Raw genomic sequence first — 26,616 nt, 5'->3', positions numbered from 1 at the left:
CTCTGCCTGAAGTTATCATCCTTCTCTTGAGTGAGGGCCTTAGTTCTGCAGAAGAACTCAAATATATTGTTAAGCATATTCCTTGAAGAGAAACCAGGATCCTGCCCCATAGATGCATTATTGATTCTTGATTGCTCCTTTTTTTTTTTTCTGCTTCTCCTCCATTCCCTGATTAGTGACTGTTGGAATCTGTCCTTTGGTACTCAGGGAAGGAAGGTCTAGGAGGCTGAAACCCTTTCCCCACAAACAAGAAACAAAGGACATGTAAAGAATTTGTCCCCAGGAGGGCCCCTCAGGGTCCTGTTCAGTTTTGGTACCAAAAGAAAGGACATTGTGAATAGAATTGATCAGGGGAGACTTTGGGAAGGACGTGGTCCTGGAGTTTAACCTTAAAGATGGGTAGGATTCCATCAGCCAGGATGAAAAGAATATACTTAGCCCACTTTGTGAAGGTTCGCTGGAAAGTGGTCGTTCATGTAGGGGAGGAGAGGAAACATGTTCTCTTCCAGAGCTTTGTTCCGTAGGAAATGAAGATCCATCGAAGGTTTGAAGACAAAGAATAACATCAGTAGGACTGTGTGTTAGAAAGGAGCTTCTGGTAACAGAGAGGAGAATGGGCGGGGGAGGGACGTTGTTCAGTTGCTAAGTCATGTCTGACTCTTTGCAACCCCATGGACTGCAGGGTGCCAGGCTCCCCTGTCCTTCACTGTCTCCTGGAGTTTGTTCAGATTCATGTCCATCGACTTGGTGATACCATCCAACCATCTCATCCTCTGCTGTGCTCTTCTCCTTTTGCCTTCAATCCTTCCCAGCATCAGGGTCTTTTCCAATGAGTCATCTCTTCACATCAGGTAGCCAAAGTATTGGAGCTTTAGCTTCAGCATCAGTCCTTCCAGTGAATATTCAGGATTGATCTCCTTGCTGTTCAAGGGACTCCCAAGAGTCCTCCAGCACTACAGTTCAAAAGCATCAATTCGGGGGTGCTCAGCCTTCTTTATGGTCTATCTCTCACATTTGTACCTGACTACTGGAAAAACCATAGCTTTGACTATCTGTATAGCTTTCGTTCCAAGGAGCAAGCGTCTTTTAATTTCATGCCTGCAGTCGCCGTCACCAGTGATTTTGGAGCCCAAGAAAATAAAACCTGTCCCTGCTCCCATGTTTTCCTTTTCTATTTGCCATGAAGTGCTGGGACTGGATGCCAGGGTCTTAGTTTGGGGAATGTCGAGTTTTAAGCCAGCTTTTTCACTCTATTCTTTTACCCTCATCAAGAGGCTCTTTAGTTGCCTCTTCTGCTGTTTCCTTTTCTTCCTCACCCATAAACAAAGACATTTCCTGAAGTTCTCTACTTGCTTCCCCCCCCAAGACTAATATTTCTAGCTCTAGTGTCTCTGCTCCTCATTTGGGCAAATGGCTTCTCAGGCTGTTTGCTCAAAGGTAAAGTGCGGTAGAGTACATTCCTGCCTCAGAGAGAGTCCTGAGACTTAAATGAGACACTGCATACTAAATTCTGCCTAAGCCTTGAAGGAAATTAAGTGCACAATAAGTAAGCATCGAGTACATATTCCCATGCTTATGGTATTCTGTCTTTTATATATATATATATGTGTGTGTGTGTGTATTTTTATATATGTATATTATATATGTTTATACATATCTATATCCACATATTGATGAAAACACAATCTCCCCTTTCTTTTGAAGTCTTTGAGGATTTGGTTATTATTTTTAGATCTTAGAGTCTTCCCTGGTGGCTCAGATGGTGAAGCATTTGCCTGCAATGCGGGAGACCTGGGTTCAATCCCTGGGTTGGGAAGATCTCCTGGAGAAGGAAATGGCAACCCACTCCAGTACTCTTGCCTGGAGAATCCCATGGACGGAGGAGCCTGGTAGGCCATAGTCCACGGGGTCACAAAGAGTCGGACACGACTGAGCAACTTCACTTCACTTTAGATCTTAAGTGTTGAGCATTGTACTTGCCCAAGAAGAGTTCAAATCTTGCTCCTAATTCCTTTTGCCTGCCAGATTGATGTTTCAGGTGCCTCATTAGTCGGGTGTGTGCTTGGCCTTTCTTGGGGAATGGATGAGTGACCTTCATATCCTCTCTTCTGCTTGAGAGTGAAGTGAAGTGAATTGAAAGTCGCTCAGTCGTGTCCAACTCTTTGCCACCCCATGCCACCCCATGGAGTATACAGTCCATGGAATTCTCCAGGCCAGAATACTGGAGTGGGTAGCCTTTCCCTTCTCCAGAGGATCTTCCCAACCCAGGGATCAAACCCAGGTCTCCCGCATTGTAGACGGATTCTTTACCATCTAAACCACAAGGGGAGCCCAGGGGTCCCGTTTAATAAACGGCTGATTGGAGCTGGCGACTGGGGAACAAGAGCAAACACTGGCGGTCCTGCCCCTTGTGCTGCTTACACACACCGTCTTCATTAGATGAGAAATCTCACCAACGAGAAACCAAATTCATTTTACAGCCATCAGAATGGACACTCAGGACCGAAGAGGGGGAAGGGGTTCTTTTTATGAGACAGGAGTGTTGTCCCGTAAATAGGCAGCCAAGACTTGGCTGATGTGACTGTTGGCAGCTGCCGGGTGGTGCTGAGGCCGCAAGCAGAGGAAGTGTAGTCAGGAAGCGGGGAGGCTGAGTCCTCTACAGAAAAGCGGGGCTGGTGTGTGGCAGTTTATAAACTAGGCTTGTGTTGGAATAAAGGGTGTGGGCCTGAAGACTGCTCCCTGGCTGTCTCCATTGCATTCTTCTTTTGGATACCTGTTGACCATAAAAGTGTCATAAAGGCTGAGAGATAAGCAAGGGAGGAATTTTAGCGACTTTATCATCTGTAAAATAGGATTGGGGTTGAATGAGATGCCTCAGTCCCCTCTAGGAGTGGGAAAACACAAGTCCCTGCAGATTCTTGGTTCCACCCCAGAATTTCCAGGACAATCTGATTCTCTGAGCCACTGGACCAATTCTCCAAGCTTGTTGAGGACCGTTACTGCTGGTAGACCATCCTCTGGTTGGTTTGAGGCTGTCTAAATCCTGTGGCGCCACATCCGTGAGGTCTGATCACTGTTCTCTTTCTGTTGTGTAACGTCCACGTACACTTCAGAGGGTGGGAGGAGAAGGGGTGACAGAGGATGAGACGGTTGGATGGCATCACTGACTCCACGCACTTGAGTTTGAGTAGGCTCTAGGAGCTGGTGATGGACAGGAAAGCCTGGCGTGCTGCAGTCCATGGGGTAGCAACGAGTCAGACATGACTGAGCAGCTGAACTTCAGTATTGCAGTTTTTGCTAGAAATAATATAACATTGTAAAATCCAAAGGCAATTCTCTTTCTGTGGTTGATGTTTCAATACTCCCATCTCAGTGTTCAGTGTATCTCAGCATTCAGTGTTGAGCTGCATGTAAATTTTTTTCTAGTTGGTCATCTCATGATTTGAACACTGTTCTTCCAAGTGATGTGATGTTATCCTCTCCTTCCAGCTATTGTAGATGATGAAAGACTCTCTGCAGAGGAGATGGATGAGAGGAGGCGGCAGAATATCGCTTACGAATATTTGTGTCACCTGGAGGAAGCCAAAAGGTAAGAGTCAGACTTAATCTATTTGTGCCCCTTCTCTTAGAGATGAGCTTTGGATACTATATTTTTAATAACTCATTTGCAGCCTTGTTAGTACTAAGGTAATGGGGGAAGAATCAACCTGTGTGTTGTCAGTGGAAGAATTGAGAAAAAGTTGCTCCTACAGCCAATATCAAGGCACTAGGGAGGCAGCTATTCCTTTTTCTTCCTCAGAGCCTCCCAGGAAATCTCTTGGAAAATTACAGATCATTTCAAAATTTCTCATCTCTCTGGCAAGGATGTTGGGGGAGCTGCAGAGACTTAAACCAACTTCCTTTTCCTCAGAGTGTCCTCAGATCTTTTTCCCAACCCTACCCCAGTGATTATAATTATCACTATTATTATTAATTACTGTGTAATTATATATTCCTACATGCCCACAGCATGTTGGACTGAAGTCCGTTGCTCACTAAGGTAGAGAGCAGGTTTATGACAGCAGTCTCCTTTTTAACTCTTGGGTGTGTGATTACTGAAGGTATGTTGTCTCTGAAAATCGCACTGAAATGTTGGCTTCTCCAAGGAGAAAGTGAAGATAAAGAAAGTATTTACACTTAGGCCTCTGTATCAGGGGAATCAGAACTTTGTCCTTTGCTGGGTGCTTACTGCAATGCCCATATGCCTTGAGGTAGATTCTGACTTAATGCTTCGCACTGTGTTTAAGCAACAGTATTGCTCCATGGACAGATATGTTCCAGCTCTCTTACCTCTGTAGAAAATGAACATGGAGTTAATGGTCATTGGAGCTAATTCTCTCTGATTACTTATAAATAGCTACCTACAGAGCGCAAAGAATGAGGATTTTAATCAGTGCTTTGTAGAAGAACATCGAGTGACACGCACACGAATTTGGCCTCAAAATTGCTTAAAAGGGGGTTTTCCAGGATTGTTTAATGTTTTCACAGTGCCTCTTCGCTCTAAGCTCTAAAGGCTAAGTTTTAAAGGTTATTTAACATGTCTGGAAAGTTGACGGGTTGCAAGTCACTGAAGACTCACTGTATGTCTAAGATTATTAAAAACATGCTTTTAGCCAAATTGTGGCTATAGTTAGATAAGGATAGGGATTCACAGACATTCAAAATAAGCATACTTTCAGTGAAAAAGCTTCAGGAGAGTTAGTGGAAACTTCCTCCTGATACGCACTTTGGGTTCTAAGTTTTTGCCTCCAGGCGTCTAGAAGTGGGGAGCAGTGTCACGCAAAAGGAAAAGGTGTCTGACTGGAAGTCAGTAGACTGGATTTTCTGGTCTCAGCTTCATCATTTCTGAACTCTGTGACCTTGGACAGGTCGACCCTGCGGGAAGTTCAGTTTTGTCTCCTCTCTAATGAGATGATAAAGATGTTACCACTACCTGCCCTACTTACTTAATGGGTTTTCCCCCCCCCTAAAAATCAACTAAGAAGGTTGTAAGTGTTCTTTGAAGTGCCACTCAGGTGTATAGTGATAACAAGCATAGTTTTCTCCTGAATGTATCAAAGTGGTATCAAGATAGCTTGGAAGCTTGTCATCTTCTTTAGTGTTTTCAAAATTGTGTACTTAAATTTTAATTTCAAAAAGTCAGCATGACAATCAGCCCAAGTTCTTTGAAGAAAGCTTCCTTAGGAATAGTTTCATCGAAAGAATAGATGGTAAAATACACAGTTTTTCCTTTAAGATGGTTTTCCTAAATTTATCTTGCAAGTAGAGATTTAGATGTAATATGTATTCATGAATCTTTTATTAATATCTGAACACTTCTTATGACTTTCTGGGAAGTTGGTTTTTGGTTATGGAGTATGTGAAAATTATTTGGCTAGTAATATGTGTGCTGTGATTTCAGAAAGCATAGTGTACAGAAGTCTGGCCCTAAACTCAAAACATAAATGGAGTGAGTTAGTCTCTGTTCAAAAAGTTATTTATTTGAGAGAGTTTACTGCCTGATTCTCTTACACTGTTAATGCATTAGGAATTTATCTTATTGGATGTATTAAAGTGTATACATGTGTGTGTTCCTGTGAGTGTAGTTGCTTTAGGATATTGAATTTCTATTGAATGGTGTACTTAGAATGTGAAAATTTAGCCAGGAACTGTTTCTTATTTATTTCAGTTGAACTGACTTGGGTGTATTTTAACTAGAAATGTGTTGGGTTCTGTATTTTTGCCTCTATTTTTTCTTTCCAGAGGTGAGAACTGGTAGGATATTTAGCTTATATGTCCTGTAACTCAAAATTTTTTAAATTCAGAATTGTTAGAGTCCAATAGATATATCTTCAATTTTAGTTTTAGTAATTTCAGGATTCTGTGATTGTTAATCTCAGACCATTTAAAAGTTGCTTCATTCAGAGGGGATATCACTGCCAGCCTTATAGACGAAATAAAAAGGATGTTGACGGAATGTTATAAATGATTATATGCCAATGGATTGGTTAACCTAGATGAAATGTATGGTCTCCTAGAAAGATACAAACTACTAAAACTGACTCAAAAAGAAATTTTGAAGACTAAATAAATGTAAAACAAGTAAAAAAAATTGAGTTAGTACTCAAAAAAACTTCCTACTCTTTAAAAAAATGTAAGAGGAAGAAACACTTCCTAACTCTTTTTGTTGAGACCAGTATTACTCTGATGCCAAAACCAGACAAAGATACCTCAAGAAAACTATAGACCAATATCCTTATGAATACAAATACAAAAATTCTCAACAAACTCAAACTGAGTTAAGCAAACATATGAAAAGGCTTATATACCACCAAGTGGGATTTATCACAGGAATGCAAGCCTAGTTCAACCTAATAACCATTTGATCAAGACAATTCATCAGGGGGAAAAAAAGCAGTCTTTCAACAAATGATCCTGAGACAGCTGGATGTACACAGGCATAAAAATGAATTTAGATCCCTACCTCACACCATACAAAAATTATCTCAAAATGATTTGTTATGATAATTAAAATGTGTAGACCACAACTATAAATCTCTTAGAAGAAAACAGAGGTAAATTTTTGCAACCTTGAGTTTTTGAGAGAGTGGTTTTTGAGACAACACCAAAAGCACAAGCCTCCCCTCCACCAAAAAAAAGGATGAGTTAGACATCATGAAAATTAAACCTTCCTTGATTCAAAGGGATACCACCAAGAAACTAAAAAGACTACCCATGGAATGGGAGAAAATATTTGCAAATCATATACTTAATAGTGACATATTCAGAATATATAAAGAACTCATAACTCAACATAAAAAGTAAATAGCCTAGTTAAAAATGGGCCAAGTTTCTGAATAGACTTTTTTTCCAAATAAGATACACAATGAACCATAAGAACAAGACAAGATGCTTAACATCAGTCTTTCAGTTCAGTTCAGTCACTCAGTCTTGTCCAACTCTTTGCGACCCCATGAATCGCAGCACGCCAGGCCTCCCTGTCCATCACCAACTCCCGGAGTTCACTCAGACTCATATCCATCGAGTCAGTGATGCCATCCAGCCATCTCATGGGAAATGCAATTTAAAGCCACAGTGAGATACCATTTCATGCTAGGATAGCCATAATTAACAGGAATTGTTTGCAAGGATGTAGAGAGATTGGAACCCTCATCCATTTGTTGAATTGTAAAATGGTGGAGCTACTTTGTAAAATAGTCTGGCAGCTCCTCAAAAAATTAAATACAGAGTTACCATTTGGTTCAGCAATTCCACCACTAGGTATATCCCCAAGAAAATGGAAAACCCATGTCCACATAAAAACCTTCACACAAATATTCACTGAAATGCTGTTATTCATTAGGGCAGAAAGTAGAAACAACTCAAATGTCCATCTAGTGATGAATGAATAAACAGTCATCTCTACATTCTACATGAAGCATTCTTCAGCTATAAAATAAATATGAGCAAATCGGATTTAACAATGTATAAAAAGAACTATATGAATCACAACCAAGTGGGGTTTATCCGAGGTTTGCAAGGCTGGCTCAGCATTTGAAAGTCAAATTAAATGTGCTCCATCACATCAACAGTCTAGATAAGAAAAATTATGTGATTATATCAATAGATGCAGAAAAAGCATTTTGACAAAACCCAGCACCTATTTATGATAAAAACTTTTAGGAAAGTTGGAATATAGGGAAACATCCTCCACTTGAGAAAGACTATTAACAAAAAACCCTACAGCTAACATCAGACTTCTTGACGAGCAGTTTACAACTTTCCTACGAAGATTAGGGGCAAGGCAAAGATATTCCCTCTAGCCACGCCATTTCAACTTTATAGTGGAAATTTTAGCTAATGCAATAAAAGAAATAAAGGAAATAAAAGCTATTGAGTTTGAAAAGGAAGATAAAAACTATCTTTGTTTGCAGATGACAAGATTGACAGGATAGAAAACCTGAAAGGATAATAAAAGAATCCTGGAACTAACAAGCAATTAGAGAAGACTTGCAGCATGCATGTTAACATATAAGTCAGCAGCCTTCCCATGTACCAGCAAAGAAAACTAAACACCATTTACCTTAGCATCCCTCAAAATGAAATATTTAGGTATCAGCTCAGTTGCTCAGTCGTGTCTGACTCTTGGTGACCCCATGGACTGCAGCATACCAGGCTTTCCTGTCCATCACCAGCTTCCGGAGCTTGCTCAAACCCATGTCCATCGAGTCGGTGATGCCATCCAACCATCTCATCCTCTGTCATCCCCTTCTCATGCCTTCAGTCTTTCCCAGCATCAGGGTCTTTTCCAATGAGTCAGTTCTTCTCATCACGTGGCCAAAATATTGGAGTTTAAGCTTCAGCATCAGTTCTTCTAATGAATATTTAGGACTGATTTCTTTTTAGGATGGACTGGTTGGGTCTCCGTGTAGTCCAAGGGACTCTCAAGAGTCTTCTCCAACACCACAGTTCAAAAGCATCAATTCTTTGGTGCTCAGCTTTCTTTATGGTCCAACTCATGTCCATGCATGACTACTGGAAAAAACATAGCTTTGACTAGACAGACCCTTTGTCAGCAAAGTAATGTCTCTTCTTTTTAATATGATGTCTAGATTGGTCATAGCTTTACGTTTAGGTATAAATTTAGCAAAATATATACAAGATCTATACGAGGAAAAGCACAAAAGTCTGATGAATGAAATCAAAGAACTGAATAAACTGATAGTCCATATTCATGGAGAGGAAGACTCAATATTGTCAAGGTAGTTCTTCCCAGCTTGATCTATAGATGCAATGCAGTCCTACTCAAAATCCCTGAAAGTTATTTTGTGGATATCAACAACCAGGTTCTAAAGTTTACAGGGAGAAGCAAAAGATCTAAAAGTAGCCAACACAATATTGAAGGAGAACAAAGTTGGAGGAATGATGCTTCCTGACTTCAAACTTAATGTACAGCTGCAGTAATCAAGACCTTGTGGCACTGGTGAAAAAAATGGGTGAATAGATCAGTGGGATAGGACCAAGAGCACAGACATATACCCTTGTGGATACAGTCACGTGAACTTTGACAAAGGAGCAAAGCAGTACAGTGGAGCAAAGATGGTCTTTTCAACACATGGTGCTGGGACAACTGGACATCCACATACAGGAAGTGCGTCTAGACACAGACCTTGCATGCTTCACAGAAGTGGGCTCGGATGGATCAGCAGCTGCTGCTGGTGCTAAGTCGCTTCAGTCGTGTCCGACTCTGTGCGACCCCATAGGCAGCAGCTCACCAGCTTCCACCATCCCTGGGATTCTCCAGGCAAGAGTACTAGAGTGGGTTGCCGTTTCCTTCTCCAGTGCATGAAAGTGAAAAGTGAAAGTGAAGTCGCTCAGTTGTGTCTGACTCTTCGCGACCCCATGGACTGCAGCCTACCAGGCTCCTCTGTCCATGGGAGTTTCCAGGCAAGAGTACTGGAGTGGATTGCCATTGCCTTCTCCACAAATGGATCAGATGTGCGTGTAAAATGCAAAACTGTAAAACTCTGAGAGGATGATAAAGGAGAAAACCTAGATGAACTTGAGTATGGCAAAGGCTTTTAAGACACAGCACCAATGTCATGATCCATGAAAGAAAGCATTGGTAAGCTGGTAAAAATGGATTTAATTTTAAATTCATTAAATTTAAAATTTTCTGCTCAACAACAGACAATGTAAATAGAATGAGAAGACAAGTCACAGACTGGAAGAAAGTATTTCGAAAGACACACCTGATAAAGGAATGTTATCAAAGATACATAAAGAACTCTTCAAGCCCAACAATCAGAAAACAACCTGATTAATAAAGGGTGAAAGATGTTAGATGACACCTCACCAGAGAAGATACACAGATGGCAAATACACCCAGGAAAAGGTGCTCCACATCAGGTGTCATCAGGGAAATGGAAAATAAAACAACAGAACACCCCTACACACCTACCAGAATGGCCAGGATCTGAACACCGACAACACCAAGTGCTGTCAAAGATGTGGAACACCAAGAACTCTTGTTTGTGGAAACGCAAAATGGTGCAGCCACTTTGGAAGACAGTTTCTTGCAAAACTAAACATTTTCACCATTTGTTGTTGCTCAGTTGCTAAGTCATGTCCAACTCTCTGTGACCCCATGGACTGCAGCACGCCAGGCTTCCCTGTCCTTCACCATCTCCTGGAGTTTGCTCAAACTCATGTCTGTTGAGTTGCTGATGCCATAGAAACCATCTCATCCTCTGTTGTCCCCTTCTCCTCCTGCCCTCACTCTTTCCCAGCATCAGGATCTTTCCCAATGAATCCGCTCTTTGCGTCAGGTGGCCAAAGTATTGGAGCTTCAGCGTCAGTCCTTCCAATGAATATTCAGGACTGATTTCCTTTAGGATGACTCGTTTGATCTCTTTGCAGTCCAAGGACTCTCAAGAGTCTTCTCCAACACCACAGTTCAAAAGCATCAATTCTTTGGCTCTCAGCCTTCTTTATGGTCCAACTCTCACATCTACACATGACTCCTGGAAATGTATGTCTGGCTTTGACTATACAAACCTTTGTTGGCAAAGTGATACCTCTGCTTTTTAATATGCTATCTAGGTTTGTCATAGCTTTTCTTCCAAGGAGTAAGCGTCTTTTAATTTCATGGCTGCAGTTACCATCTGCAGTGATTTTGGAGCCCAATAAAATAAAGTAATTTCTTACCATATCATCCAGCAATTGTGTTTACCCAGTGGAATAAAGGCTCTGTTCACACAGAACGCTACACAGGGATGTGTATAGAAGCTTTTTCCTTAATAGACACAACTTGGAAGCAACCACGATGTCCTTCCGTTGGTGAATGGATAAATGAACCTTGGTACATCCAAACAACAGAATATTATTCAGCACTAAAAAGAAATAAGCAATCAAGCCATGAAAAGTCTCAGAGGAACTTTACATGCATATTATGATGTGAAAAGTGCTTATCTAAAAAATCTACATACTATATGACTCCATGTATAAGATATTCTGGAGAAGGCAGAACTGTGGAGACAGTAGAAATATCAGGAAGAAGAGTATGGGAGCAAAGAGGACGTTTTAGGACAGTAGGAATACTCTGAGATACCACAATGGTAGATAAGTGTCATGATGTATTTGTCCAAAGCCATAGAATGTATAGAAACAAGAGTGAACTTTAATGTTACTGTGAACTTTGGGTGGTTGTCAGTATAGGTTATTTTGTGGATATGAACTTGGGTGACTGTCAATATGACAGTGAAAGTCACTCAGTCGTGTCCAACTCTTTGCGACCCCATGGATATACAGTCCATGAAATTCTCCAGGCCAGAGTACTGGAGTGGGTAGCCTTTCCCTTCTCCAGGGGATCTTCCCAACCCAGAGACTGAGCCCAGGTCTCCCACATTGCGGGCAGATTCTTTACCAGCTGAGCCGCCAGGGAAGCCCCAGAAGACTGGAGTGGGTAGCCTATCCCTTCTCCAGGGGATCTTCCCAACCCAGGAATTGAAACGGGGTCTCCTGCATTACAGGTGGATTCTTTACCAACTGAGCTATCAGGGAAGCCTGATTGTCAATATAGGTTCATCAATTAAAGTGAATGTTCCACGCAGGTGGGGGATGATGATACTGTGAGAGGCCTGGGGCGTGTCTGGGGGCAGGGGATATGTGGGAAATCTCAGTACCTTCCCCTCAGTTTTGCTGTGAACCTAAAACAGTAGTCTTAAAAAACAAAGAATGAAGTATTGCTACATATTTACAGCATGGGTGGACCTCAAGACTATGCTGAATGAAAGAAGCTCGACACAAAGGGCCCCATACATTGCTATGATTCCGCTTGTATGAAATGTCTAGAGTAGGCACATCCATAGAGACAGAAAGTAGGCTTGTGGTTGCCTAGGGCTGGCAGGGTGGAGGGGTTTGGGGAGTGATGCTCATGGTGTGAGTTTCTTTTTGGCCAGGACTAAAATCTTCTAAGATTGATTGTGGCGATGGTTGCACAATGCTGTGAGTGTACTAAAAACCACTGGATTGTTTTTAGTCCACTGAAAGAGTCAAACGTATGTAAATTATATCGCGTTAAAGAAAAGTTCCCTTGCTCTGCCTGGCTTGGAGAGGTCCTTAGAAAACTGTGAAATACAATTAAGTGGTATTTAGCAGATAAAATGCACATAGAAGGTACTCCAAACACACATGAGATGACTAAACACTATTCATTTTTCAGATTTTTTTTTTTGAGCATCCATTGTGTACCAACAGGCAGAATAGGGTCACTTTGGGAGATGGGAGCTCAAACAAGCTAATAACACTTCCTCGAAAAAGGTTCACTGCTGTGAGGTTAAAGCTTTTACTCCCAGGTTTAAAATTTGGTCCTTCATTTACGTTTGATGTATTCATCTCTCTCTGTGTGCATAGGTATCTCCCCATATGTAGCCCCCATCTTCCTAAATCCCCTCATGTATTCATGTCTCAATTCCGCCATCAGTCCACTGCAGGCTTCCAGCATCACTTGCTAGATTACTGTGGTGGTCTCTGATTGGTTTCCCCACTCCTTTGGTTGCTGCAGTCCTTTATCAGATGAATCTTTTCAAAATTCTGATTAGTTTAAACCCTTCTAGTGGTTTCTTAATACTCTGAGGATGACAACCAAACTCCTCTGGGGACTCACAGGCTCTGCGTAGTCCAGTCCTTAGGCATTTCCTCTTTCACCGTGAGCCCATCCCTGTTGCTGTATCTTCCAGCTGCATTCACCCCCTTTCATGTCAGCGTTCTGTCCTCCACAGGGTGTTTGCACTGTGTTGATCCTGTTTCCTCTCCTTTATCGAGTGAGACTCTGTCTGTCTTCAGATGGTGGTGGTGGTTGGTTTAGTTGCTAAGTCATGTCCGATTCTTGCGACACCATGGACTGTGGCCCGCCAGGCTCCTCTGTCCATGGGATTTCCCAGGCAAGACTACTGGAATGGGTCGCCATTTCTTTCTCCAGGGGATCTTCCCAACTCAGGGATTGAACCTGGGTCTCCTGCATTGCAGGCTGGTTCTTTCCTGACCGAGTCACCGTGGCAGCTCACTTTTTTCAGGAAATCCTTCTCTGACATCCCCATCTGAATCAGATAACCCAGTTACTAGCTCTCAGTGACATTGTGTCTCCTCCATATTGGAATGAATTACTTAGTGCCAAGCACTGAACTTTTGTTACTGATGAGGGTTGATTGTATTCTATTTCCTGTATGGTTTAGTTCTAGAGGTAACAAGTAAGGTATGAATTAGATTCATGGTAGACAGGATTATGGATGATTGGCTAGACTGCCAACCTGGAGGTTAAAGTTGGTATTTGTCTCGGTGGAAAATTCTCTATTACAATCAGATGGTACAAATTCTTCCTGCCCTATATGTGACCTGCTGAATTATATGTGCCTGCGTGCCAAGTTGCTCAGTTGTGTCTGAGTCTGTGTGACCCCCATGGACTGTAGCCCGCCAGGCTTCTCTGTCCATGGGATTCCCCAGGCAAGAATACTGGAGTGGGTGGCTGTGCCCTTGTCCAGGGGATCTTCACAAAACAGGGATCGAACCCAACTCTCTTAGACCTCCTGCATTGACAGACAAGTCCTTTACCATTAGCACCACCTGGGAAGCTCCTACCGAGTTAAAAGACTAGCAATTCTAGTTAATTTAATGCCACCACAGTAAACTAGAAGATATCCAGAAAAGGGTAGAGGGTATTTTTCAATGAATGAATGAAGAGAGGAAGAGTAGCTTATGTATTAAAATGATTGTGTGTGGCTGAAATCTTTGCTCACAGTTTATAAAATTCTGAAGTCTGTGCATATAGACGTCTAAAGTTGAAGAAGTTAAACTTAAAAGTTGAAGAAGTTATTAGTATTTTGAGACTTAAGTTTAAATGACTAACATTAAAGGCAGTGAAGGGAAAATGAAAGACATATTTTCAGAATCATATCTCAAAAAAGAGAGATGATTCCTTTATGAAGTGGCTCTTCACTCCAGGAGCTATGTTTCTGTACAGGCTAAAGGATTTAGATGATGTCTTGGAGAGCTAAACCTAACTTGTGTCAGGAGGCAGAGGATGTCTGGCATATGCATTAGTTATCCATGACTGTGTAACAGATTACTCTCAAACCCAGTGACTTAGAACAGCAAATAGTTATCTGCATTTTGTGTGTGTGTGTGGCTGCATCTGGGAGCATGTGGGATGTCATTTCCCTCACCAGGGGATGGAAGCTGTGCCCCTTGTAGTGCAAGCACCTACTTTTTATCACTGGACTGCCAGGAATGGCCTTATCTCACAACTTTTGGGAGTCAGGAATCTGCAGAGCTTCCTGGGTCCCCTGGCTCTGGGTCCCTGTGGTCCTCTTAGGATTCTAGCAGGGCAGACCCTCTTCCAAGCACATGGGGTGTTTCGACGGCATTCACCTAGACCTCCTGTGCTTTGGCCAGAGGCTTCCCTTGCCCTCCGGGCCCTCCCTAGGGCAACTCACAGCCTGGCACTAGCTTCCATCAGAGTGAACTAGCCAGAAAGGGCACGTACGGTGGAAACCAGTCTTGTAACCTGTTCTCAGAAATGACGGCCTGAAGTTTGCTGTACTTTATTCATTAGAATCAAGTTACTAAATCCATCTTGTGTTCAGTGGGGGGAAGGATTACACAAAGGGATGAATTCAAGAAGGTGAAGATCACTGGGGGCCCCCTTAGACACTGCCTTCTCCAGGGTATATACATAGCCTTTTGAAACTGACCCCAGAAAGTGTACTTTGGAGGGGGAGGATAGATTTTGTTACTGTCAGAAACCGAGTTGGGACTTAGATGATGACTTGGTCTAAATGATTATGGTACCAAGGTGATTTATGCTTTGAGTTTTGGGAATTGTGAGCCATCTTAAACTAAGCTGTGCATTCCTTTACCATATTAAATAATATTACATGGATTTTTAGGTTTTCTTTTTAGGTAAGCCCTAAAAGCTAACTTGATAGCTTCTTTGCTATGTGAATTTTGCTGGCATGGGGTTGTGCAGACATGCACAGGCTTTGAAAGATTCTCTCTGGTGCCAGAACATCTCACTGTTTAAAGGAGTTGCTTTGCCAAAAGAATACTGCTGAGTAGATTTCATATTAATCTCTGCAAAATACATTTGAATATATTTGAAAATAAGTCTATTTTATAAACTTCAGTTCTTTAGTTTTTTAGGACAACTGTGCAAAATTTAAGATGGTAGATTCTCTTTGGGGATTGAGGAAGGAAATTCAGCTGGAGCTGTTATGAAGGTCAGGAAACGGAGAGGGAATCTTGGCAAGAAATGGAAAGGGAGTTTGCAAATTGCAGTTGAGCAAGTAGTTATGAATGGGGCTGCTATTTTGTTTCCCAAGAAAAGTTCCTGAAATATGATATTCCTTTTTTAAGGAAAAGAGAAAAATGCATACAAATCTTTTGCCATGCTTACTTTTTCTGTCTTACCTCTGAAAATAAACAAAGCAAAAAAGTCTTGCCTCTGTGATGAGCTTGTTTAGAAATATTATCTTCAAAGAGCTCTTTCTGTGAGCTAAGCTGTCCTTTGTATTATCGAGTCTGGGACAGTTTTGTGTGTGCCCTGGAAAGGAAACAAAACACGGGTGTGATTCCTTTTGTGTCAGTGCTTACAACTCAGATACCAAAAGGACGCCTCATGGATTAGATCAAGCCTCTAGTGCTGGCCTTACCTAGTCGTGAGCTGGAGAATCAGCTCTGAAAGGAGAAATGTTGCAAATGTTGAAGCAAGAGAAGAGCCTTGAGTAGGCGCTTGCTTTACTCTTGAGTATTTATGATTACATACTTTAAGAAAGCAAGCTCCGAGGGTTGGTGACGGGCAGGAGAGCCTGGCGTGATGCAGCCCAAGGGGTCACAAAGAGTCAGACACGACTGAGTGACTGAACTGAACTGACTTTAAGAAAAAGAATCTTTGGACTAGAGATGCTTTAGAGAATCCCCTGGACTTCCTCCGCACTTTTGGACCTTACTTTCTTTATTCCTACGGATGCTGTCCATGACTGTGTTTATAAGCAAAGCTAATAGGAACTTGGAATTGGGAGGGCAGGATCTTCCTTGGTAATCAGCTTATTAAGAGACATGTTGCTGCTCTATACAGAATGTTAATGAAATTTTAAGGAATTCTTAATTGTATTTTCAAACCATAAACAGCTTTCATGTTTCTATGATAATTCTTCATTCCTCCTTCATCCTCCTCATTCTCTCCCTGGCTCTACCCTCACCTCCACTGTCCAGGGGGACAAGATGAAGTTGCTCTGTGCAGTGGTTGGCAGGCTAGTGGGATGGGGGCTGGGGGCAGGTGCAGCTGAGTTGAGAGTAGGGGCCCTTTTCAGGGTCTGTCTTCTAGGAGGGGAGGGCCTGCCTCTGAGGACCGATCTGTTTGGGGCTGCTTTCTAACCAGCTGACCTCAGAAGTCAGGCTGGAGAGACTCAGGACCTTTCTGGTAGGCCAGGACTGGTCCCACCAAGGCACATCCTAGAGGTAGGGAGGGGGAGTAACCTGAGAGAAGAAGGGGGTCGTCAGGGGTAGCCTGGGAGACACTGAGACTCAGTAGGGTGTCTCCGTGGAAGCTCCCTCCCTGGAGAAGGAAATGGCCAACCACTCCAGTATCCTTGCCAGGAAAATCCCACGGACCGAGGAGCCGTGGTCTTTGTGACCGTGGAGTCACAGAGAGTCGGGCACGACTGAGCGATTAATACACACGCGTGGAAGCTCCCTGGTAGCTCAGACGGTAAAGAATCTGCTTGCAACGCAGGAGACACGGGTTCTATCCCTGGGTCGGGAGGGTCCTCTGAAGAAGGAAATGGCAACCCACTCCAGTGTTCTTGTCTGGAGAAGTCCATGGACAGAGGATCCTGGTGGGCCACAGTCCGTGGGGTCACAAAGAGTCGGCCACCACAGAGCAACCAACGCTGGAATGGAACCGGAGGAGTCAGGGTAGAGGCAGCCCTGCCTACCGGGGTGTGGGGCTGGCGCTGGGGCCTCGGCGCTGAGGTTCAGCTGGGCGGTGTCCAGGGAGTGTGGAGCTGGATTTGGAGGCACAGACTTTAAGGTTGTAAGGGAGAAGCCGAAGGCTTTGACATGTGACTGGATTTAGGGATCAGAGGAGCTTGGAGGTCAAATGCCTTGGGGCAGACGTAGGCTTATCTGACTCAGCAGGATGCATTGTGTGGTTGCTATCAGCCAAGCCCAGGGTTGGGCCCTAGAGCTGGGAGACTTTTTTGCTTTTAATTTCATGTCTTTTGTGTTCTAGCCTTAGGTATATCTTGGAAAGGTGCCAGTCAGATGTGATCTGACAAATGAAAGGATACTTGCTCAGAGCACAGGTATTTTTTAAATACAAATAATCAATATGAATCTTCTCCAGACAAGGAGAGGTTTAGCAGCTGACATCTGATCCAAGAGTTCACATTTGGTTCTCGGGCTTTTGAAGTTGGAAAGCTGGGAGGTATTTGGAATTCTCCATGGTCTCAAACATTCCTTACTGCAGGGGTTATCACACGGAGTGTCCAGTCACCAGGCCTGGTGCCCGGAGCACTCAGTTTACACAGGGTTATCCGCATTTTATAGATGGAGAAACTGAGCCCTGGAAGAACTTAAGTAATTTTTCTAAGGTCATGATCAGCTAGCGACATAGGCTATATTCTAATTCAGATCTGTCTGACTTCAAAACCTGTGTGCTTAAAAAAAACGAACACTGTCTCACGTCTTTCTTAATGTGTTTCGATCATGTCTTCACTGCAAGTTCAAAACTTTGGTTTGTGTGATCTTGGTTTCTAGGTTCTATGTGGACTGACTTTGTTCTCACTCTTGATCACTTCTCACTATCCAAGTTTAGGTAGAATTATCAAAATATAGCCATTGTCTTTATGTTTTTCTTTCTCTCCTTTTCCCTTTTCTGTTGGTTGCTTGCTTGTTTTAGCTGTGACTACTGCTAGTCCTTTGTTCTGGGAAGAATTTACCTTGTGGTCTCCACCCCTTCGTCCTTTTCTTTTCTCTGTCTCTCTTCCATCAGTCTTCTTAAAGTCTTAGTAGGAATTTACACTTTTCGATGGTGTAGATTTTATTCTGTCTCGAGAGAGTTTGATGCATCTTTCTTCTGGGTTATGTCTGGATTCTACATTCAACTCATCAGTCGTCGTCTTGGTTCTGCCACTGTTTTGACTGGTTTGAAAGAATGCTTTGCTTTTTTGTTGAGACATCAAAAGGTACACCACTGAGGTCTCTTCCTTCCTGTATGAACCTCCCCACCCGAGGCTGCCTCATGCTGTGATGCTCAAAAGTCAGAGAACAGTGTCATCATTCAAGAGATAGAGGGACTCCAAGCAAGGCCGGTGGGGGCCAAATAACTGCACACGCTTGTTACAGAATGATTTTTTTCTCTTCTTGCACTTCTAAGACAGTCTTCCATTGCCTTTTGGCTCTGAACACTTTTGTTTTCTTCTAAGAGTGCAAATCCTGATTTTGTATACAGGGACCCTGAGGTGCAGAGAAGTTTGTCAACTCACTATTCCATGGTAGAATTAATGGCAGATTTGAGATGAGTATAAAGATCTCCTGTATAAAGATCTCCTGGCTGTTGACAGCTCTTTTCTCCCATGATTCTAAGTCATGTTAATCAGAAAAAGTATTCACTGAAAGTTCAGTGGTGAAATACATGGAAATAAAAATGAATATTAAGCTTGTTGTTTGGTAAATTCAGTTTGTTTTTAGTGAAACGTTGAATTCTTAGTATGGAGGAATTAGCTGTGTGTACACTTTTGTCATGTTTCTTTCATTTTTGCTAAGAAACTTGAACCTGTTTAGGTGCTAGAATATGAATTCAAGAATTCACAGTTCTTGTCATTTCCATACTTTCCTCTTTCAGTCTTGCTTGGCTTAAGTATTGATTGATTTTTTTTTTTTTTCCTTCAAATAATTTGCACTATCTAGCCGTTCCTGCTTCTGGCATTTCACAGGGTGAAAGTGGAGGCAGCTCCATCATCTGAGTGAGAGAATGAGTTTGGACAGTGATTCTAAATTCAGTTACCACTTACATTGGGGTCACAGAGGTATGCGTGTAAATTCAGGCTTCTGAGGTTTGCTCCAGACCCTGTAAATCCATCTCTAGGGCCGTGGAGTCTGCATTTTAACAAACCACTCAAGTTTGGAAAAGACTCTGAAAAAGAATCTGAAAAAGAATATATATATATATCAGTTCAGTTCAGTTCAGTTGCTCAGTCATGTCCGACTCTGTGACCCCATGAATCGCAGCACGCCAGGCCTCCCTGTCCATCACCATCTCCCAGAGTTCACTCAGACTCACGTCCATCGAGTCTGTGATGCCATCCAGCCATCTCATCCTCGGTCGTCCCCTTCTCCTCCTGCCCCCAATACCTCCCAGCATCAGAGTCTTTTCCAATGAGTCAACTCTTTGCATGAGGTGGCCAAAGTACTGGAGCTTCAGCTTTAGCATCATTCCTTCCAAAGAAATCCCAGGGCTGATCTCCTTCAGAATGGACTGGTTGGATCTCCTTGCAGTCCAAGGGACTCTCAAGAGTCTTCTCCAACACCACAGTTCAAAGGCATCAATTCTTCGGCAGTCAGCTCTCTTCACAGTCCAACTCTCACATTCATACATGACCACAGGGAAAACCATAGCCTTGACTAGACGGACTTTAGTCGGCAAAGTAATGTCTCTGCTTTTGAATATACTATCTGGGTTGGTCATAACTTTTCTTCCAAGGAGTAAGTGTCTTTTAATTTCATGGCTGCAGTCACCATCTGCAGTGATTCTGGAGCCCCAAAAACTAAAGTCTGACACTGTTTCCACTGTTTCCCCATCTATTTCCCATGAAGTGATGGGACCAGATGCCATGATCTTCGTTTTCTGAATGTTGAGTTTTAAGCCAACTTTTTCACTCCCCTCTTTCACTTTCATCAAGAGGCTTTTTAGCTCCTCTTCACTTTCTGCCATAAGGGTGGTGTCATCTGCATATCTGAGGTTATTGATATTTCTCCTGGCAATCTTGATTCCAGCTTGTGCTTCTTCCAGCCCAGCGTTTCTCATGATGTACTCTGCATATAGGTTAAATGAGCAGGGTGACAATATACAGCCTTGACATACTCCTTTTCCTATTTGGAACCAGCCTGTTGTTCCATGTCCAGTTATAACTGTTGCTTCTTGACCTGCATACAGATTTTTCAAGAGGCAGGTCAGGTGGTCTGGTATTCCCATCTCTTTCAGAATTTTCCACAGTTGATAGTGATCCACACAGTCAAAGGCTTTGGCATAGTCAATAAAGCAGAAGTATATGTTTTTCTGGAACTCTCTTGCTTTTTCCATGATCCAGCATGTGTATGTATGTATATGGAATCACCTTGCTGTACACCTGAAGTGCTGTAAATCAACTATTCTTCAATAAATAAACAAATAATTTACACAACAGATTAAGAAAACCAAATCACTCAAGTAAGGTTGATGTGCACTGAGGTTCCAGGATTACGCTCTCATCTCTGGCCAAAGCAGCTCCAGCTTTCCCAGCCCTGCCCAGATGTAAAGAACATGGACATCCTTTCCTCAGATCAGATGGGAGGAGGAAGTGTATTGGGGGTTGTCATCTGCTGATGTGAGAAGGTTGGAAGAATAGTGGAATAAAAATAGCTGCTATAGAGAAAGTGATCGTGCATCAGCCAGGGTTGGAGAGAAAGCCTGGGCAGTTTTGAGGAGCCAACTGAAGTCCTCCATTTTCCCCAGAGAACCAAGCAGCGTGTTACTGGGAAGTTTCCCAAGATGAGAGAAAATGGACGGGGTAACTAGGCTCAGGGACTGGCATGTTGGTTCTGAGCGAGGCATAGAAAGAGGGACCTCAGGGTCCATGTGAGCATCACTGACATTGGGTGGCCTTGAGGTCCCAACTCATCAGGGAGGCTCATGAAGGCAGCATGGGTAAAACGGAGGGCAGTTAGCAAGAGTCTCAGAACCATCTCTGATGAGAATGAAGAAAGTGAACGTCTCAGTCCCTCCGATCTGTCCAGCTCTTTGTGACCCTGAGGACTGTAGCCTGCCAGGCTCCTCTGTCCATAGGATTCTCTGGGCAGGAATACTGGAGTGGGCAGTCATTTCCTTCTCCAGGGGATCTTCCCGACCCACAGATCAAACCCACGTGCCTTGCATCTCCTGTGTTGGCAGGCTGTTTTTTTTTTTTTTACCACTAGCACCACCCTTGGAAGAAAAGCTATGACCAACCTAGACAGCATATTAAAAAGCAGAGACATTACTTTGCCAACAAAGGTCCATCTAGTCAAAGCTGTGGTTTTTCCAGTGGTCATGTATGGATGTGAGAGTTGGATCATAAAGAGGATGAGTGCCTTAGGATTGATGCTTTTGAACTGTGGTGTTGGAGAAGACTCTTGAGTGTCCCTTGGACTGCAAGGAGATCAAACCAGTCAATCCTAAAGAAAATCAGTCCTGAAATATTAATTGGAAGGACTGAAGCAGAAACTCCCATACTTTGGCCACCTGATGCAAAGAACTGATGCTGGGAAAGACTGAAGGTGGGAGGAGAAGGGGACAACAGAGGATGAGATGGTTGGATGGCATCAGTGACTCGATGGACATGCGTTTGAGCAAGCTCCAGGAGTTGGTGATGGACAGGGAAACTTGGCATGCTACAGTCGATGGGGTCGCAACGAGTTGGACACGACTGAGCTACTGAACTGAACTGAGTACCACCCCGGGAAATGAAGGGCAGAACCTAAAAGAATCAGGAAGTGGAGAAAAGTAGGTAAACAGAAAGCTACAACCAGAGGTCTGGAAGTCCAGCTCTTAAAGGTGGAGTGTTTCTGGGTAGTGATAAGCTCCAAGGTGTGGTGGGGCTTGTGTGCAGTGTAAGTAGAATGGAGGTGAAATCCTTAGGTAGAGGAGGAAGTCTCTGAACTGTGGCTTTGGGTGTTCCCAAGATCATCCACCTTCTTAAAGCCTCCAAGCAGAGGTGGCTGTGGGCGGTACACAGTGATGGTATCAAGAAAGGAAAGTCCTGGATTAGGAGGGAGACGAGTTGAGGAATGAGGCTGGGGGAGAGGGCTTATAAACAGAGATGATGGACACAGCCTGGAAGAAGGTTCAGCAGGAATGGTAATGAATGACCCTTCCTTTCTCAGTCCTGCGAGGTAAGGAAATTTGGGGAACCACCATCTGCTGTCCATGGGGTCGCAGAGAGTTGGACACGACTTAGTGACTGAACAACAGCAACATCCCTGGTTTATGAGAATTGGTGCTGTGAAGGAAAAGCCACGTTGTCATTAAGACGAGTAGTGGGGAAGGTGTAAACAGAAAGTTGAGGCTATAGGAGAATCAACATTTTTATAACAGGTTGAGAGTTCCAGAGACACATGTAAAGGAATATGTATAAATTAGATTAAAATAGATTGGGGGTGTGCATAAAGAGGACTGCTTAGTAGAACTCAGACAAATGACTCACCTGAAGCCTTTCGTGGGGGAGTCCTTCCCTCCTGGGGTTTGCCTTGGGTCCTGGTCCAGCTCCAGTCGCACTCATCAGATGGATGGTTGATGGTGGCTAAGCAGCAGCGCTTTGCCAGCTAGCCGGAAGCTCCTCGAGGAAGATGTTCTTGTTCTCGATAGCCCCGCAGGCACAGGGTGAGGTGAGGTTGATGCAGTGATCTCAGGAGTCCCACCTTGGGTTTCTTCTCCAGTGTGACTTGGCCTAGAGGAGCCTTGTGAGGGGCACCAGTTCTCTGTGTTAAATAGCTCTTGGTGATCATTGATCTGCACTGCTGAACTGTACGGGTCCCCTTGGGAAACACCCGTCAGTTGACCGTGCCTGGGTATTTTTTCGTGAAAACGGTGGTCCCCCTGTGGTGACACTTGTGTTTGATCTGTTATCCCCAGATGTTTAGTGGAGCATGGGCCACACCTCTCACAGTTCTGCATTCTCTGGGATGGGGTGCTGCTCACCTTTCTGTCTCCTAAGGTGGTTTGTCTAACGGCCGCTGTGTTCATTAGGTGATGGGATGGGAGTTTGAAAGGGCCTCTGTGCAGACAGAGCTCCCCAGCCCTGATGATGCAGTCTGCACCAACAGATTGAAACAGACCTTTTGTGGGTCAGCACTGCCTACAGTCTGAAACACACCAGCAAGGCAGACTTGAGGATGAATTAGCAAAGGTTCAGCAAACATGAATGATAAATGAGCCCGCTTAGAAGTCCAGCGGCTACATCAGACAAAATAAATTCATTCGTGTCGTGTGGAGCTGTGTGTTGGCTTTGAGACTCAGATAGATGATAAATAAGGGGTAGATGGAGTGTTATTTTCTTGTTCGTGATGTGCCTCCCAGGCTGGATACAGACAGAACAAAAGGGACATGGACTCAGAGGCTGGCGGGGGCGGGATGGGTTGGGGAATGGCAGGGTTTCTAGTTCCCGCATTAAAAAATCGATGGAAACAGGTGAAAGTTAACTTTAACACATTTAACCCAACTATATCTAAAATATCATTTCAATATACAATCAGTGTACAAAGTATTAATAAAATATATCACTATCTTTCTTCTCCCCAACATCTCAGTTCAGACTAGCTGCATGGGATATGTTCCGTAGACGCGTGGCCCTGGGGCCACCACATTAGACAGGACAGGCTCTGTACGCTTGGTGCTTCAGTCCTTGGAGGGAGGTCAGTGTGCGGGGGGGGGGGGGGGGTCCTGAAGGAACTTCTGACCCCAAGTGAAGACAGGAAAGGGTGCAAAGGTGTGCTGTGTGTACAATGGAAGCAAAGGAAAGCTTTAGAAATGGAGGATTCACCGATGAAGTGAACTTGACATTTTCTCCCTTGGTTTCCTTCCTGCATTCACATTTTAAAAATTGAAGTATAGTGGGTGTACAATATTATCTGAGTTACAGGCGTACTATATAGTGATTCACAGTTGTAAAAGGTTATATACTCTATGCTTATAAAATCTTGCCTGTATTCTCTATGGTGTACAATCATCCTTGTGACTTGTTTTATACACAATAGTTGGTGCTTCTTAATTGCCTTCCCCTGTCTTGCCTCTCTCCCCTTAATCACTAGTTTGTTCTCTTTATCTGCAAGTCTCCTTTTTTTGTTAGATTCACTAGTTTGTTGTATGTATATATATATATTTTTAGACTCCACACATAAGTGATATTATGCAGTATTGGTCTTTCTCTGTCTGGCTTATTTCACCTCCACATCCCTCCGTTTTGTTGCAAACCCATATTCACGTTTAGAGCAGCGATGAAGTTGTCAGGATACTTATACGGATACTTAGTGGCATGTGACGAATTCTTTTCCGGCGCTTTTAGCCCCGGTGCAGACTGAAGTGACCTAGCAGCAGTAGCAGCAGCAGCAGCCGCCTCACCGTTTCCCAGAGTGAGTGGATGATATCACGACAGCTGTGAGGGGGAGAGCCGGTGGAGGAAGAAGGGTGATGTCCCAGCCCCTTGACTTCAGCCTCTGCTTCCTCCAGTCTCTTGCTTTGCCCAGGATGTTAAGTAACCAAGATCGACACTGATAAGGTGGTGATTGGAAAGTCACCTGTTAGTCAACAGGCCTCTCTGTTGGCAGCAAATCCATGGTACTTTTGTCCTTGTCTCTTACTTAATGAAGAACTTAATGATGGACTGTAACAAAATTGGCCACCTTATTTTTAGGGTTAAATTAAGACCTGTCCACAATGCTTAATATTACAAGGATGGTGATGGAGGGCGGAGGTAGAGGTTAAAAGAAGTATGCAGGAGAATAGTCCCAATACTGACATTTTAATACCTGGAGATAGAAACAAAGTCTCTACTGTTAAAAAGGCCAGGAAGGATGCTGTCTTTCTATCCAGGCCAACATTTTCTAAATTTTTTTTTTTAACAGGACAAGTCATTGTGTATAGCTGCAGAAGCAACAGAAAATAGCCTCTTAGTTATCAGAGCAGCATTAGCTAAATAAAATGAGCAGACTCAATGTTTAATTTGGCCTCAACTGAAAGTCATTTGTGGAGGTGACATGCTGACTTTGTTCTTCTCAGTGTAGGAACGAGAGTTGATGGCTTTTCATTAGTCCTGGTTCTCTTAGCACCTGAGTGACCTTGAGCAAAGCACACTCTCAATGTCTCAGCCTCCTTATTTGTGAAATGGGTCCCGGCTACCAGTCGCACCTACATCATAGTGTTATGATGGGAAAAGCAGGCTGAAAGTCAAGCACTGTATTGATGTAAGTTATGAAGTGTTGAAACACGGAACAAAGTACCTCTTAAATGCCATTGTTTATTACAAAACATTTTCAAGAGTAGGAACAGCTGTGAATCAGGCATCCCAACTTAATTAACCAAAGAATGTGTGCCTTCAGCTGCTTTTTATTGATGCTGTTTGCAGATTTACTTCCTATCTAACATAAACAGAGGTGGGATAGGTTTGTGTGGCGATGGATGAGTATGTCTGGACAGCCTCACAGAGGAATCTACCTTCCATAAATAGTATTTTTCAGTACCACATACAGGCCTGTCATTTATAGCAGCGGGAGACTAGGAGAGTGCTTTTTAAACCTGGAAATACACATCTGGTGAATTATACCTTTTCACAATAAAGCATCCATTGAGGAAATACTGATGTTGGCAGAGCAAATCCAGTTTTTAAATATCATTCTTATGAGACATGGCAACCCACTCCAGGATTCTTGCCTGGAGAATCCCATTGACAGAGGAGCCTGGGAGGCTACAGTCCATGGGGATGAAAGACTCAGACAGGACTGAGCGACTAACACTTTCACTTTCTATAGTTAACTCGGGCAGCAGGGAAACTAGACTTCTTCAGGTCAGGTGCATATAAAAGGCTGCATGTTTCCTCCTGGCCGCCTGGAGCAGTGTAGCAGGATGGTACCTTTTCTGAAATCAAGCTCATTTAGGCTCAGCTCCCCTACTGCCCTGAATCAGTATCAGTGCAGTCGCTCAGCCATGTCTGACTCTTTGCGACCCCATGGACTGCAGCACACCAGGCTTCCCTGTCCATCACTAACTCCCGGAGCTTACTCAGACTCAGGTCCATTGAGTTGGTGATGCCATCCAGCCATCTCATCCTCTGTCACCCCCTTCTCCTCCTGCCTTCAGTTTTTCCCAGCATCAGGGTCTTTTCCAGTGAGTCAGTTCTTTGCATCAGGTGGCCAAAGTATTGGAGCTTCAGCTTCAGCCCAGGAGATAGTGATAGGTGGGCCCTTCTCTTCTCAGGCCCCTGCCTTCATATCCTCTTATGCTTATCCCAGTGTCTCTTCTCCACCTCAGCCCTCACCCCCTACCTGCCAAGCAGAATTGAGGGGTTAGGCAGAAGACTCCAGATAGATAACTCCTTAGCCCCTCAGAAGCCTGCCAGAAGGAGCCACAGGATAGGCAAGGATCAAGGGAATAATAATAATAGACACTTTGGTGTTGTGGTTACTTAATTAAAGTACCTGGGAGCTGCAGTGTGAGGGGAGGGGAGATGCCTGCCTGACACTGGGATGTCAGGGTGCAGGTTCTTCGAGGGCAGAGGCCATCTCATTGGTTGTGGTTACTTATTTCGTCACTCC

The 26,616-nt window shown here is 43.5% G+C and overlaps 1 protein-coding gene across 1 annotated transcript in view; it reads left to right on the top strand.

The window, feature by feature from the left end:
* IQGAP2 (IQ motif containing GTPase activating protein 2) overlaps positions 1–26,616 on the top strand; it is a 309,091-nt gene that overhangs the window by 44,910 nt on the left and 237,565 nt on the right. The window contains exon 2 of the mRNA XM_005685061.3: positions 3,490–3,589. Within this exon, the coding sequence (XP_005685118.3) occupies positions 3,490–3,589 (100 nt within the window). The remainder of the gene's footprint in view (positions 1–3,489; positions 3,590–26,616) is intronic.

Source organism: Capra hircus, chromosome 10 (genome assembly GCF_001704415.2).
Source record: "Capra hircus breed San Clemente chromosome 10, ASM170441v1, whole genome shotgun sequence".
NCBI classification, from domain to species: Eukaryota; Metazoa; Chordata; class Mammalia; order Artiodactyla; family Bovidae; genus Capra; species Capra hircus.
Note: the sequence above shows the minus strand (reverse complement) of the source record. Positions and strands in the feature narration are given on the sequence as shown.